Raw genomic sequence first — 14,501 nt, 5'->3', positions numbered from 1 at the left:
GATGTTACACAAATGTCAGTTTTCACCGAGCAATGAAGGACTTGCAGTATTAACCAAGTATTTTCAGCATTGACCAAGCAGTCAAGTAATGAAGAAACATTCAGTGTTAACCGAGCAATCGGTTAAAGAAGGATATCCTGCTTGCAATGTTAACCGGGTGCTCGGGCATCGAAGGACTTCCAATGTTAACTAACATTCAATGCTAGTATTGACCAAGTGACAGCAGAATGCAATTGTCTAATAATTAATTGATTGAGGCTGACTATTTGGATGTTTATTGATTATTTGAAAGGGTATTCACGCCGACTTATCAAAGCTTATGATATATCTGAAAGGTCAAGTAGTGGGGATAAATTGTACAAGTGGAATGTGAAATAAGATGGATATGTGAGCAAAGGAAAAGGCAGATTTGGAAAGTGTGGAAGATAAGCTACAAAGAACATCTGATCAGTAAGGATCCAGAAGTCAAGCCAAAACAGAGATCTGAATCTGCAAAGATAGTTGCTTTATAAATCAAGTCAAATTGTTGTTACCTTCTATACCATTGTAGCAATAAAGAAATCTCTTAACAGAGTTGACTTAATAGTCATATTGTAAATCCTTTAACAAGGTGACATTTCAAGATTGAAGTGTTTGAAGACCTATAATTGGGCCACTCCTAAAAAGGTGATCCAAATCCTCTAACAAGGTCATACTTAACAGTATGTTTTGTAACCTTTAACAGGGTTGGCTCCTAACAGGGCTCACTTCAGAAGAGTGACCAATATTTTAATTAGTTGCATGGTGGTTTTTCCCAAATTGGGTTTCCACGTTAATTCTTCGTGTCATCTATGTTCATGTTATTTTCTTTATGCTCTATGTTTCTACAACTAAGTTACTAAAGGTTAAAACAGATTAATAATCAGAAGATTACTTTGTTAACCGAGTGATAGAGATATCTTAGTTATAATCGAGCTCGACAATATTGCATGATCGGTGAAAAGTTTGATTTGACATCTAGGGATAAGGAATTGTTTTTGTGGTAACTGATTCACCGCTCCCCTCTCAATTACTATCTTCATTTCCAACAACTTATTACATAGTTTATAACATACTATATAACAAATATTAATTACAATTCTCCTTTACAAAACACAAACACTAAAATAATGACTTGACTCTTAAGTTATACTAATATTAACATTTGTTAGCAATTATTCACATTTAAAAATGATAAATAAAAAATGTTAAACTTAATATAAATTAAAGAGAAGGATAAGGGTCAAAACCCATGACACATAGAAACTAGAAAGAATCCCATTTAATTCAAGGTGGACTTGAAAATACTTTTGAAAATGTCCTAATTGACTCTTCTCTTTTCTACAACCCTAAAACATGATCATTTCATACTTAGAGTTTTCTACAAAATGCAGGCTGAAACCTTAGCCAACTTGGAAGGTTGATCTGGTGAATTTGATGCACTTTTGATTAATTCAATAGCTTGATCAATTGCTACAACTAGCCATTTCATTGCTTCTCTCTATAAGAACAATCATTTTGGTAAGCTTTTCTTATATTTCCCCTTCTCTCTATTGATTATCTTTGAGTATTTATCTTTGATAGCCATTTCCTCAAGTTGTGCTTGTTACATATGTGTATTTTGAGCGACATCCACTCTGCTCCTAGGGTCATTACTTCAACATGGCTTTCCTGTAACTTTTTTTAAGATCCTTGTACATCCTTTTGCTAAAAAACTTGGGCTCTCCTTATTTTCCTTCTAACGGCTTGGAACTCTCTTGCTGAGGGGTTCTTCTGCCATGATGTCACACCAGATTCCACAAATAATTTTCTCCCTTTTAAGAGAAAGAAAAAACCCTATTGTGTGCGTCTAATATGGGCATTGGTCCCGCTCTTATTTGTTCATGATGTAGCGAAAACAGGGTGTTTTTCTGAATGGATTTCTGGGCAAGAACATGTATTATGCTATTATTCATTGTTTGACCTTCATACACTACAAGTAGCTGTCATCAGCGTGCAAGCCTCTTATGTTTGTTGCATCTTCTGTGAATATTTTTTTTTCTTTTTATGAACTATAGCAGCAATTTTTTCTGTTCATGAACTGAATGAATATTCTTAAAAGAGGATTCTAAAGAATTTCTACCATTTTCCTCTGCCACGGACTTGTCATCTTTCCTTTCATAATATGGTAGCATGAGATTCTCACCCATTCAAAAACTACCTGTGCTCCTCATATTTATTGAGGTTTGTCTTATATGAAAACTTTGTTTACTTGGTATTGGCCTTTGAATTTAAAGGTCGATAGTTGTTTCCTTCTAAATTTGAAATCCACAAGGACATATAAGCGGAAAGCTCCAATGGATTCCATATGTGCCTCTCTTACTTTTCCTTGATATATCAAAACCTGTCACAAAAACTTTTGTATCCTTGCAGCATCTAGAATAGTTCAAACCTACTCTGTTATCTCATTGATAAAGATATCACCTCCTTTTTTAAGGGTTTGAACCTCTTGTATGTTCATTGATGATATCCTTTCCTTAGTATTTGAACTCTTTTGGATAGAAAACATAACTATAATCGCATCCCTTTCTCTTTATTTCAGTGTCTCTGCTCAATATCACCGTCGTGGCTGTAACTCTTCCCTGATATTTTATGATTTTTAGGTGTTGATGAATTTGTTGTGCTAATACCCCTCTAATGAAGTTAAAAATAACAATTCTCTCTCAAAAACAATAACTTTTCTAATACTTGTGCAGAGTTTAATGAAATTTCTTGTGCCCTTCATAGTTAAGTATTGATATTCATTTCACATTATCTGATTAGACTCCTCATACAGTCTTTTGTTGATTTCATGTTTGAATAATTGCTCCTATGGCTGAATATCAACCTGTTAAAAAAAATTCACTATTTGATGTCATTGGATGCTACTCTCCCATGAATTAAGGTGACCACACTTGCTCTCATTGATGTCTGCACTTATTGAACTCAATTACAACCTCAAAAGTATATCCCACCAGATTTACTGATTCTCGTTTGCTTATTTGTGATTAGAAAACTCCTTGTCAATGTTATGAATTTGTAACACTTTATGTTCAATGCACTTCTGTTTTTCAGAAATTGATATACACTAATCTTTAACAGTTTAGATGACCATCTTTTAAACTGAATATCATTCCTCTTTCCTTCTAGAGAAACTTGCATGATTTTTTGCTCATGTTTTCTTGATAATTATATCTCATTATTTCAGCTGTATCACCATTTTTCACATCCTTGTAATGTTGGCTTCCCTTTTGAATTGATCTTTCTGCTCCTTATTTAATCCAGATAAAAAATGTTTCATGTAGCTCCATTGTTAATGTCCTATTCTTTGAATATCATTCCACAATGCACCTTTGATCTTGTAACCTGAAACTTGAATGATGATGCCTATTGTTGGTTATATGGAGGAGTGATGCTGACATACTATTGTTATAAGCCATGTAACCATTTTTGAGACAACATTTCCACTCTTTACAACACCATAGTGCTTGTATGTATTTTGTTGACATTGCACATGATCATATTATTCCTAGGCATTGAAGTCATTACGACCCAAGCTGATTTCTTTTCTGATACAATGGACTTGATTACATCAATTCTTGGTCATATTTCATGTATGATGCTGATATGTGTTGAGTAGACTGATTATTTCTCAATTGCACTTGTGATTCTTTGTCTCTTATTAGCAAGCTAGGCTCAAACCCTTGTGGGAGCTGCATTTACATCTATTTGCTAATTAGAGATACCTTTTACTGCACAAAGAACAAACTTGTTAGGAAATAAAACCGGATTTGAGATTTTTTATAATGTGGATACATGTGTAAGGTGTAATGATGATATGCCAGTTATTGCTTACATCCTTTAGATCTGACCCCACTGCTGTTGTCTTTATAGGATTTGGCACTTGCAGAGCAGAAAGCAAGAGCATTGGGGTAGCAGGAGTGCAGATGGTCAAAGCAAGCAGCAACAGTACCAGTCATTCAAGCAATGACTGGCCCCTATGAGTCTTATGCCTTATTTTTTCCTTTCTACACATATATGTTATCAAATTCAAGTTCTGAATTTGTTTCTTAGCTAGTTTCACAGTTTGTGTGAAGCATAAGAATAGTTTGATGAATAAAGATTAACATTTTTAGAAAAATTGTTAATGGTGTATCAATTTGTACTATGTTTCTTTTCTTTTCCTCATAGAATGTAATATTATGCATAATTGGATCAAAGTAGATGTTTCACTCATTAAGGCATAAAATGCATGATCAAATTGGAATGACTACCTCTTAGCAATCAATGGCTCTAACTGATTTGAGCCTGTAGGAGAAAAATAGGTAACGAAAACACTTCCTCCTAAATTCATAAACAACGAGATGGATAAAACAAGTTACCAAATGCACCCAAGAGACACTTGACTCCATTGTCCTCCTGTCTTCCAAGATCTTGTATTTAAAATATTAAAATTGTCAAATTTTTAAGCATGTGCACAAGGAGCTATGAGAGAATGGAGATGGTTGATTGAGGTGAAATTATGCAAATGATATTATAGAGGCTACAATATGAAAATGCTAGTGATATGATGAAGGCTATGAGCTCTCGAAGATCACAAGAAAATCAGGGCAATAAGATAGCATATCATAGGAATATGCATTGGGATAGTGTAAGTTCATTCGACTAAAATGCTTATTAGGATAGGCATTAGGATTAAGCACTAGGTGAGAAGCTATGAGATTTTTGTAATGTTTCCAAGATGATCTTAGTCGTAGGCGATCCTAGTCTGAAGGCAATCTCAATCCGAAGAGGATCTCGATCCAAAGGAGAATTGTGCCTCAGTGAAAGTACTTGAGGGAAGGTACCCGAAGGAAGCACCCAAGGGGAAGTGTTAGAAGGAAACACCTGAGAGAAAGTGCCCGAGGGAAACACCCAAGGGAAAGTGCCCAAAAAAAGTCTGGAGGGAAAGTCCCGAAGGATGTTTCAGAGGGAAAGTACCCTGGGGAACGTACCTAAGGGAAACACCAGAGGGGAAGTTTTGATGCCATGATATTGTTTGAGGAATGTGCCGAAGGGAGTGAGCTAGAGATGGCGAAGGAAAGTGCTAGAGGTATTCTGATGCCACAGTACTGTTTGAGGAATATGCCAAAGGGAGTGAGGTGGAGATGCCAAAGGGAAGTGCCCAAGGGAAAGTGTTTGATGTACATTTCTTGAGGGAACGTACCTGAGGGAAGGTGCTCAAGGGAAAGTTCTGATGACACAGTATTGTTTGAGGAATATGTTGAAGGGAGTGAGCTAGAGATGTCAAGGTGAAGATATTATTCACTGAATGCACCAAATAATAGTCGAACACAGAAGCATACACCAACACAAAGATGTAGCAGTTTATCGTTGAAACCCAAAACATTATATTTGCAAAACAAAAATGGCACTCTGGATGTGTCAAATCAGAATCAAAGTAATACAAGACGGAATAGGGTGAGGATTGAATCCCACCGAAACCAGAATAGCCAAGTAGGGAAGATCTTCCACTTACAAAATTTTGAACAATACAAAAATCCAACAAGAAGTACAAAGAAATAATCCAAATCACATACAACTTTTACGTGTCATACTTACATACCCTTCGAAAGAACTCCCAAGGGTTTACAAAGAGAGCCGACTGAAACACCAAGGATGCGAATAAAATAAAAATGGGTCCAAGACATACTAAATCAACCGGCCCGTCAACAAAGTTTTGATCATTTATTTATTTTTGACGGGGAATTACACTTTCAGAGATGCTGTGCGAATTTCAGTCTTTCCCATAGTTTTATATCAAAGTTTTCTGCAATGTTACATAACCCCCCACCTGCCCCTAACCTTATTGAAAAGGATACTTCCAGCCGACATCATTGTGGGTCTGAAACAAGGATAGAACTGAAATTTGTGCTGATTCATATCTTGTTCTAGCTTATAGCAGACTGTTGAGAACATAAATCTGAGTTTTGTATGCATGAGGATTCCTATATTCTATATGTATATGCAATTTATGCGAACATGCGTTGAAGTGACTGTTGAAGGAATTTAATTTCACATTGTGATGAATGGCCATGTGAAATCTGCTCACCAAAACCATAAATATTTCTGTAAGACAACAATATTGAACCAACTTTACCAATTTCAGAGGTCTGCTAACTGTTTGATAAAATGAATATTTGAAAAGAGGGCATCATGAGTAGTGGAAATCAAGGATTAAAATCAGATTGCATGCCACTTGTTTGGAAAATTGTTGAACTACCAAAAATCCAAATTCAGGATAGAATAAGGCTGGAACATTACATCAAATTTGTGCCTATGTATGACATGATTCTATCCATTTTGCAGTATATCACAAGCAAAATACCCTTAAGAATATTGCAAGCAAAATACCCCCAGCATATGTAATATTACCCACCCAAAATGTCTGTTGCTTTGAAGGGGAGAATAGACGATAACTCATTACTCAAAGAATCCATTATTGGAAACCAAGGCTGGAGTTGCGATCTGCTAAAACACGTTCCTGTCTCAACCACCAAAAAATATTGTTTGTTTAGTGCTTCACAAAAGGAAACCTTTTACCAAAAATATGACACAGTGTCAATGTTGAGATTGAAAGCATACCTGGATTGACCAATACTAGGGTAAGATCTATATCAGGGTTATGTGCAGCAACAGCCAACGCTAGGCATGCCCCCAAACACTCCCCAACCAAATAAATTGGCCTCGAGTTTGCCCCTCTATATTCCAACATTATTGCTTCATTGACAAAACGCAATAGTCCTAATCATAAAATCCACTCAGTATAGATTCAAAAATTGAGAAAAAAATGTTTCACTCAATAGTTACTTCATTAACATAGACTACTCCAATATGCAAGATTGTATGCATCCATGAAAAAAAGAAATATTTTTCAACAGAGAATTGCGCGTTCTTCCATAATTAACAATTGTTAAGAAATTTTGACAACTTGCACACTAACTTCATGAGTGAAACTTTTAAAGTAAAGCTTGAAGCAGAAAATAAATCTATCAAATTTTTGGCAAATTATTATTCTTTTCTGGACAAAGGCACCTTGTAGATTAAGAATATTCCAACTAATTTATTGATGAAATATAGAAAATATCAAACACCAACTGCAAGCCTTAAAAAAAATTTCTTGCATGTATATAATATTATAATGTCTCCTTCTTGGACCTGGTTGGCTATTGATTCCCTTTAGCCTATTCCTAGATTCCCTTAGGCTAATTAGTGATGGTTAGGCGATCCCACATTCTTGGAGAACTCAGTTTTAGCTACTTTGGACTTCAATAGCAATGCAGTTGTTTGGTTGGTACCCTAGTTGGTGGCAACACTTTTGGTAGCAGTTTTGACCTTCTAGGTTGTTCTCCTCAATTCTGGGAGAACAAATGTTGCTATTTTTAGTATGTGCTCGATTTGGCACCCAGAATCATCCTTTGGCTTCAGTTATGTTTCTACATGAGCACTTTCAGTTTCCAATGCATAGGTGGGGCTTTCTGTAAGGTGATAGGTAATATTTCAATATATGCAGTAACCTAAACTTAAAGTAATAAAGTGACGTTTAATATTCACTTCAGTGATATACAATTTTATGAAAAGTTAAGTTGGAAATCCAACATGAGGGGATTTAAGTTGTTTCTAAAATGCTATGGGTCTTTACAAGGGAAAATAAATATTTGAATTTTTAAATGCCCATTTTCTCTCCAATCTCTATATAAGAGATTTTTACCAATCATTTCCTCACTTAAAGATTGCACACATAAGGAGATGCTGTCAGAATGAAGAAAGGAATTCTTCAAAAAGTTTGAGGACAAAAACCCTCTCCAACCCTACTAGTTTTGAAAGTTAAAGATCTGCCCTAGCTGGTCTGATGTTTTCACATAGAAAACACAGTCCTATAGCATCTTAATAAAGTTTTGATTCTGAGTTTCAAAAACAAAACTTTCATGAGGCATTGTTGATGTATTATAGCTTCAGTTGGATAAAATTATGACTGATCATTAATTTGCAGATATATAAGTATTAATATTATTCTTTTTTAAAAGAGGAGTAAACGCTTTGACCTGGAGCTATGAACCAATGAGGCCACAAACGAGGGACCTCATCCCCATGAGATTTGAACCTTGATGGCAAGAATAACAACGCAACAACTTAACCATCACAACATGCCACTATTGGCATAAGTATTAATATTATTAAAGTTTGAATAAAAAAGAATTAATATGAAATGATAATTCTGGAGATCATATATATATATATATATATATATATAATCAGTCATATTAATATTATTTAAACAAGAGTCATAATAATTTAGTGTTATAAAATACTGATTGAATCAACTGTCTTGGTCGAAACGGCAGAAACATTTTAAAGGGTGGAATCATGTCCATGGGGGATGTGACTCCACGTGAAGTGGGGTCATGTCCCCTAGGGACACGTCCCCACCCTTGAACCCATAATTATATTTACAGTCAGACCAATATGAGATATCGAACACAGAAATAAAAACAGACTTCAGTCTCATACTTTGCGATATTAACATCAGTTCTTTGGAAATACAATCTGCTTCTATAGCATAATCAATATAAATAAAATAATCATAAGTGAAATAAATAATTACAAGAGGAAACAGAGTTAAGTGAAGAGAAACATATAAACATAGAATCTCTGAAATTGTTTATTCTGATAAAACACTATTATCATTATTAAGAAAATTTGATTACGTAGCAGGTTTGAGAGATGATCAGATCGGATTTTTTAGTGATAAAATCCATATATACATACATACATATAATCATAAGCGTAATAAATAATTACAAGAGGAAACAGAGATAAAGTGAAGAGAAACATATGAACATAGAATCTCTGAAATTGTTTATTCTGATAAAACACTATCGTCATTATTAAGAAAATCTGATTAATTTTAATACATAGCAGGTTTAAGAGATGATCAGGTCGGATTTTTTAGTGACAAAATCCACATAGACACATATATTTTTTATTTTATTTTTATTATACCTATCAAAATGGTGAATGGAATCAGACTTGAAGGTGCTTCAAATTTTGAAGCATGGAAATTGCAAATGGTGCTAATACTAATGAAGCGCGAGTCAAAAACAATTGTGGAAAATTCCCCTAAATCTAATGAGAATGATGAAAAGATCCAATGGGAAAAGGAAAACACCAAAGCAATGAAATTATTGGTGGACAGAGTGAAAGATCATGTACTACCTATTATCACAAAGTTAGACTCCACATATAATATGCTCAAAGCCCTAGAAGATATGTTTGAGATCAACAACACTAGCAGGCTTCTTACTCTAAAAAATCAACTCTCTAATATAAAGATGAATAAAGGAGAGACTATCACCTCATAATTAATGAGGATAACAGAATTAAGAAACCAATTCTCAACAATTGGTCACGTCTATGATAGTAAAGAATTAACTCCGATAGCTCTAAATGGACTTCCTATCTCATGGGAAAACTTTAGACAAGGAATAGATGCTCATTCCAAGCTCCCCAAATTTGATCGACTGAAAGCTTACTGTGTTCAAGAAGAGTGCAGTTTAATATCTCGAGGAAGCGGAATAAATTCTACAAAAGATGATATTCAAATTCTCACAACCCAAGCTAACAAAAGAGGGAAGAAGACTAATCTGAAAAGGAAAAAGGGAAAGGACTCAAATGGTAAACAACTGTTCAAGAAACAGAGACTTTTCTAAAATACAATGTTATAGATGCAACAACTATGGTCATGTTTCCGCAAAATGTCCTGATAGACTCAAACATGAAACTTCCTTCGCTGAAGTCAGTAAAACAAATATGGATTTAGATAAAATTGTGTTCTACTCCACCCTATCCATTCAAGTTTCAAACAGACCAAACACCTAGGTGATTGACAATGGACCATCTCAGCATATAACAGGCTTCAGATAACATCTAGATTTCATTAAAAAAGACTATGATGATGAAGTAACTATTGGAGATGATGCGAGCTATCCACTAAAGGGAACCAATAGATGCACTATCAACCTTAAATCGGGCATCTCACTTGAACTCAATGGAGTACCATATGTACCTGCGATAAAAAGTAATTTGGTTTCAATTTCAGCACTTGAGGACAAGGGGTACAGAATCACCTTCATGGCTGGAAAAGTCCTGGCTTGGCCCAAGAACTCAAACATGAAAAATGCCTATACAATTGGAACAAAGCATGGATGCCTCTACAAACTGTGCACCTCTCTACTTTCAGCATTAATTCATCAGGCTACTAAAGAAAATGATTTTTGGCATAGGAGATTAGAACATTTTCATTTTTAAGGGTAAGCTTCTTTAGAGAAGATGGTAACAATATTACCTAAACTCAAACCTGATGATGAAGGGACATGCAAAGGCTGTGTGTAAGGAAAGAATACCAAAAATACATTTCACAGCAGTGAAAGAAAATCCAAAATGGTACTAGAAATTGTTCATTCTGATTCATGTGGACCTGTGTCAATTCCCTCCCTAGGAGGATGTTTGTATTATATTATCTTTGTAGATGACTTCTCTAGGAAGACATGGATATATTTTCTAAAATGCAAAGAATCCGAAGAAATTCTTATAAAGTTTAAGGAATTTAAAGCACGAGTAGAAAACATATTAGGAAAGAAAATCAAAACCCTAAGAACAGATAATGGGAGGGAATATACATCAAAAATCTTTCAATTTTTTTATAAAAATATTGGGACTAAGAGGGAGTTAGTTGTTCTTTACAATCCCCAACAAAATGGTGTTGCAGAAAGGAAGAACAGGACTATTGTTGAAGATGCAAAAGCAATGATGCATGATCAAAACTTAGAAACTCACCTTTGGGTTGAAGCCTCTAGTATTGTTGTATACATTCAAAATAAATGCCCTCACTCTCATCTTCAAAATAGAACTCCTAAAGGAGCATTCTCTGAAAAGAAACCTAACATCAGTCACCTGAGAATATTTGGGTGCCCTGTTTACATTCATATTCCTAAAGAGGAGAGCTAAACTAGAGCCTTCAGGGAAAAGAGGAATTATTGTTGGCTACAATGAAACATCTAAAGCCCATCAAATATACATCCTTAGACAAAGACACATTAAACTAAGTCGAGATGTAATATTTGATGAAGATACTGCATTTAAAAGATCCAAGGATGAAAATGAATTAAATAATGAAGATCTTCAAAGGGATTCATCTCTTGAGATTCAGACGGAGAATCAAATAGAAGACAATAACTCCTTGGAACCTATGGATACAACAGATGCACCTAGAGAAATTAAGAAAAGACTTTTATGGGACATAAAGATGATTGAAGAATCATAAAAATATGCAGCTCCTCGAGGATCTCTTAGAGAAAGAAAAAGGTCAAACATATTCTCTAGTTATATATCACTCATGAGTGAACTTTCAAATTCAAAACCCTCAAATGTAGAAGCAGCTCTTTAACATCAAACTTGGAACCGTGCTACGACAAGAATATAATTCCATTCTCAATAATGATGTCTGGGATATTGTTCCTAGACCCAAAGACAAGTTAAATTTATCTTCTAAATGGTTGTTTAAAATTAAACATGCAACAGATGGAAGCATAGAAAAACACAAAGCTAGATTTTTCAAAAGGGGATTCTCTCAAAAGAAAGGTATCAACTATGAAGAAGCGTTTGCTCCTATTGCCAGATATACCTCTATCAAAACAATAATTGTTGTTGTTGCATCAAAGGGATAGAAAATTCACCACATGGATGTAAAGACTGATTTCTTGAATGGAGTAATAGAAGACGAAGTTTACTTAGAGCAGCCTGAACGATTTTTAGTTCATGAAAAGCACTCTCATGTATTCAGATCAAAGAAAGCTTTGTATGGTCTCAAACAAGCTCTCCGAGCTTGGTATGAAAGGATAGATCATCATCTATCTAAACTTGGTTTCTCCAAAAATGATGCAGATCCAAACTTATACTTCAAAATACAAAAAAGAGATATGTTGATATTGATCCTTTATGTTGACAATTTGTTGATTACAGGAGAGGATCACCTCATAGCCAATTGTAAACAAGATCTTGCATCCGAGTTTGATATGAAAGATTTGGGAATACTTCACTACTTCCTGGGCTTAGAACTATGGCAGCATACAAATGAAATTATTCTAAATCAAGGAAAGTATACTATAGACATCCTAAAAAGATTTGGAATGATGGATTGCAAGCCTATGTTGACTCCTATTGAAACAAATTTACACAAGTTAAAAGAGGAAACTGTAGAATCTGATAATGCTGACCCAACTCTCTATCAACAAATGATTTCTTCCCTAATGTACTTAGTGAACACAAGACCTGACATTTGTTATGCAGTGAATGCACTTACCTAGTTCATGTGTGAACATAAGCAAGTACACCTAGCAGCAGCCAAACACATCTTAAGGTATCTCTGTGGCACAATTTGATATGGTTTAAGATATAAAGATGTAGATCTTGACCTACATGGGTAAACTGATTCTGATTGGGCAGGAAATTTAGTGGATCGGAAAAGCACTTCAAGATGTTGCTTCAGCCTGGGATCACCAATGATATCTTGTTCAGTAGAAAGCAATCATTAGTGCCACAAAGCTCCACCAAAGCAGATTATATTGCAGCATCCATGGGAGCTCGAGAACCGATATGGTTAAGAAAACTTCTAGTTGGGCTATTTGGAAAACCACTAGAACCTACCATCATTCATTGTGACAGCAAGAGTTGTATCAAACTCTCCTTAAATCAAATGTTTCATAATATATCAAAGCACATTGATATTCCATATCACTACATACGAGACATGGTTGAGAAGAATGTAGTCAAGCTGAAGAATATCAATAAAGATGACCAGATAACAAACATCCTCACCAAACCTTTTGTAAAAACAAAGGTGGAAGTGGAACGCTTCTGAGGTAAACTTGGTATGGTTGTAATTATTGAGAATAAGTCTCAACATTTTTTATTATTGTACTAATAAAACCATTTTTTTAAATCGTGTGTAATTTCATGACTCTTGAGCCTTGTGTACATCAAGAATAAGTGACGACTTCTAAAAGACTATCACTTGTATTTGTAGAAGTTATTGAAAGATGACGAGCTTACAATAACTTAATCTTCTATTGTGATGGATATCATACAATATCTAAGAAGATCATGATAGATTATATCTTGTAAATCAATCGACTAAGAGATAGATATCACCACAAATATTTATTTGTATTGTATAGATATTTCATGGTGGATTAACATTCTTAAAACAAGCCATGAATATAATGTTCCTATGGTAAGTATCATAGAGTGACACATGTGCACATACCCTATGAACATTTTGAGTATTTGGTGAATATCATGTCGCTTGATACTCGGAGGCCATTTACTCAAAGTAATCGGTGAATGTCATGTGACTTGATATTTTGAGGCCATTACTCCTGATATCATGAGATGATATCATTATAAAGAATATCTTTTGATCAAAGATATACTTAGCCATGCCACTCTAATATTACATTGAGGTAATATCAAATCATATTTTTAACCTCCCTAACTAAGAGGTAGTGTTGATGTATTATAGCATCAGTAGGATAAAATTAGGATTGATCATTCATTTGTAGATATATATAAGTATTAATATTGTGATGCTCTATACATATTAATGTTTGAATAATAAAATAATTAATATGAAATGATAATCTTGAAGATCATGTGTGTTTGTGTATTATCAATCACATTAATACTATTTAAAGAAGAGTCCTAATAATTTAATGTTATGAAATTCCAATTGAATCAACTGTCTTGGTCGAAATGGCAGAAACATTTGAAAGGGTGGAGCCATGTCCAGAGGGGACATGACTCCATGTGAAGTGGGGTCATGTCCCCCAAAGACACGTCTCCACCCTTGAACCCATACTTATATTTACCACTGGACCAATATGAGACATCGAGCATGGAAATAAAAACAGTCCTTAGTCTGATACTTCAGCGATATTAACATCAGTTCTTTGGAGATACAATCTGCTTCTGTAGCATAATCAATACATAAATTAGTCATAAGTGAAATAAATAATTACAAGAGGAAACAGAAATAATTTAAGAGAAACATATAAACATAGAATCTCTGAAATTATTTTTTCTGATAAAACATTATCAGCAATTCATTATTAATAAAGATCTGATAAATTTTAACAATTGTAAACTAAACTTCTGTCTTCCAGTTTAGGAATGGATACAAAAAAAAATTGGGGTTTTTGGTGTGGATCTGAAGTTGCTCACAGGCCTTCCTGAGCTGATTTTTGGACTTCCTAATGCTGAGTCATTGCTCATCTTTTTGAATGTCATGTTTGATAGAAGATTACAATAGTTATCGGTATTTTTGCCTAGTCATTCAAACCCCTAGGTGACCCTTTAGCAAGTGATTTTCA

At 34.5% G+C, this 14,501-nt stretch overlaps 1 protein-coding gene across 2 annotated transcripts in view; it reads right to left on the bottom strand.

Annotated features, from left to right (window-relative positions):
- LOC149554605 (phytyl ester synthase 1, chloroplastic-like) overlaps positions 1-14,501 on the bottom strand; it is a 256,115-nt gene that overhangs the window by 195,232 nt on the left and 46,382 nt on the right. For both annotated transcript variants that reach the window (XM_089828658.1, XM_089828659.1), the window contains exons 4-5: positions 6,661-6,819; positions 6,455-6,559 (exon numbers count right to left, since the gene is read on the bottom strand). In XM_089828658.1, the coding sequence (XP_089684784.1) occupies positions 6,455-6,559; positions 6,661-6,819 (264 nt within the window). The remainder of the gene's footprint in view (positions 1-6,454; positions 6,560-6,660; positions 6,820-14,501) is intronic.

This window comes from Cupressus sempervirens, chromosome 5 (genome assembly GCF_028749045.1).
Source record: "Cupressus sempervirens isolate cs-2001-9-10 chromosome 5, ASM2874904v1, whole genome shotgun sequence".
NCBI lineage: Eukaryota > Viridiplantae > Streptophyta > Pinopsida > Cupressales > Cupressaceae > Cupressus > Cupressus sempervirens.
This window is presented reverse-complemented; position numbering and strand designations above follow the sequence as displayed.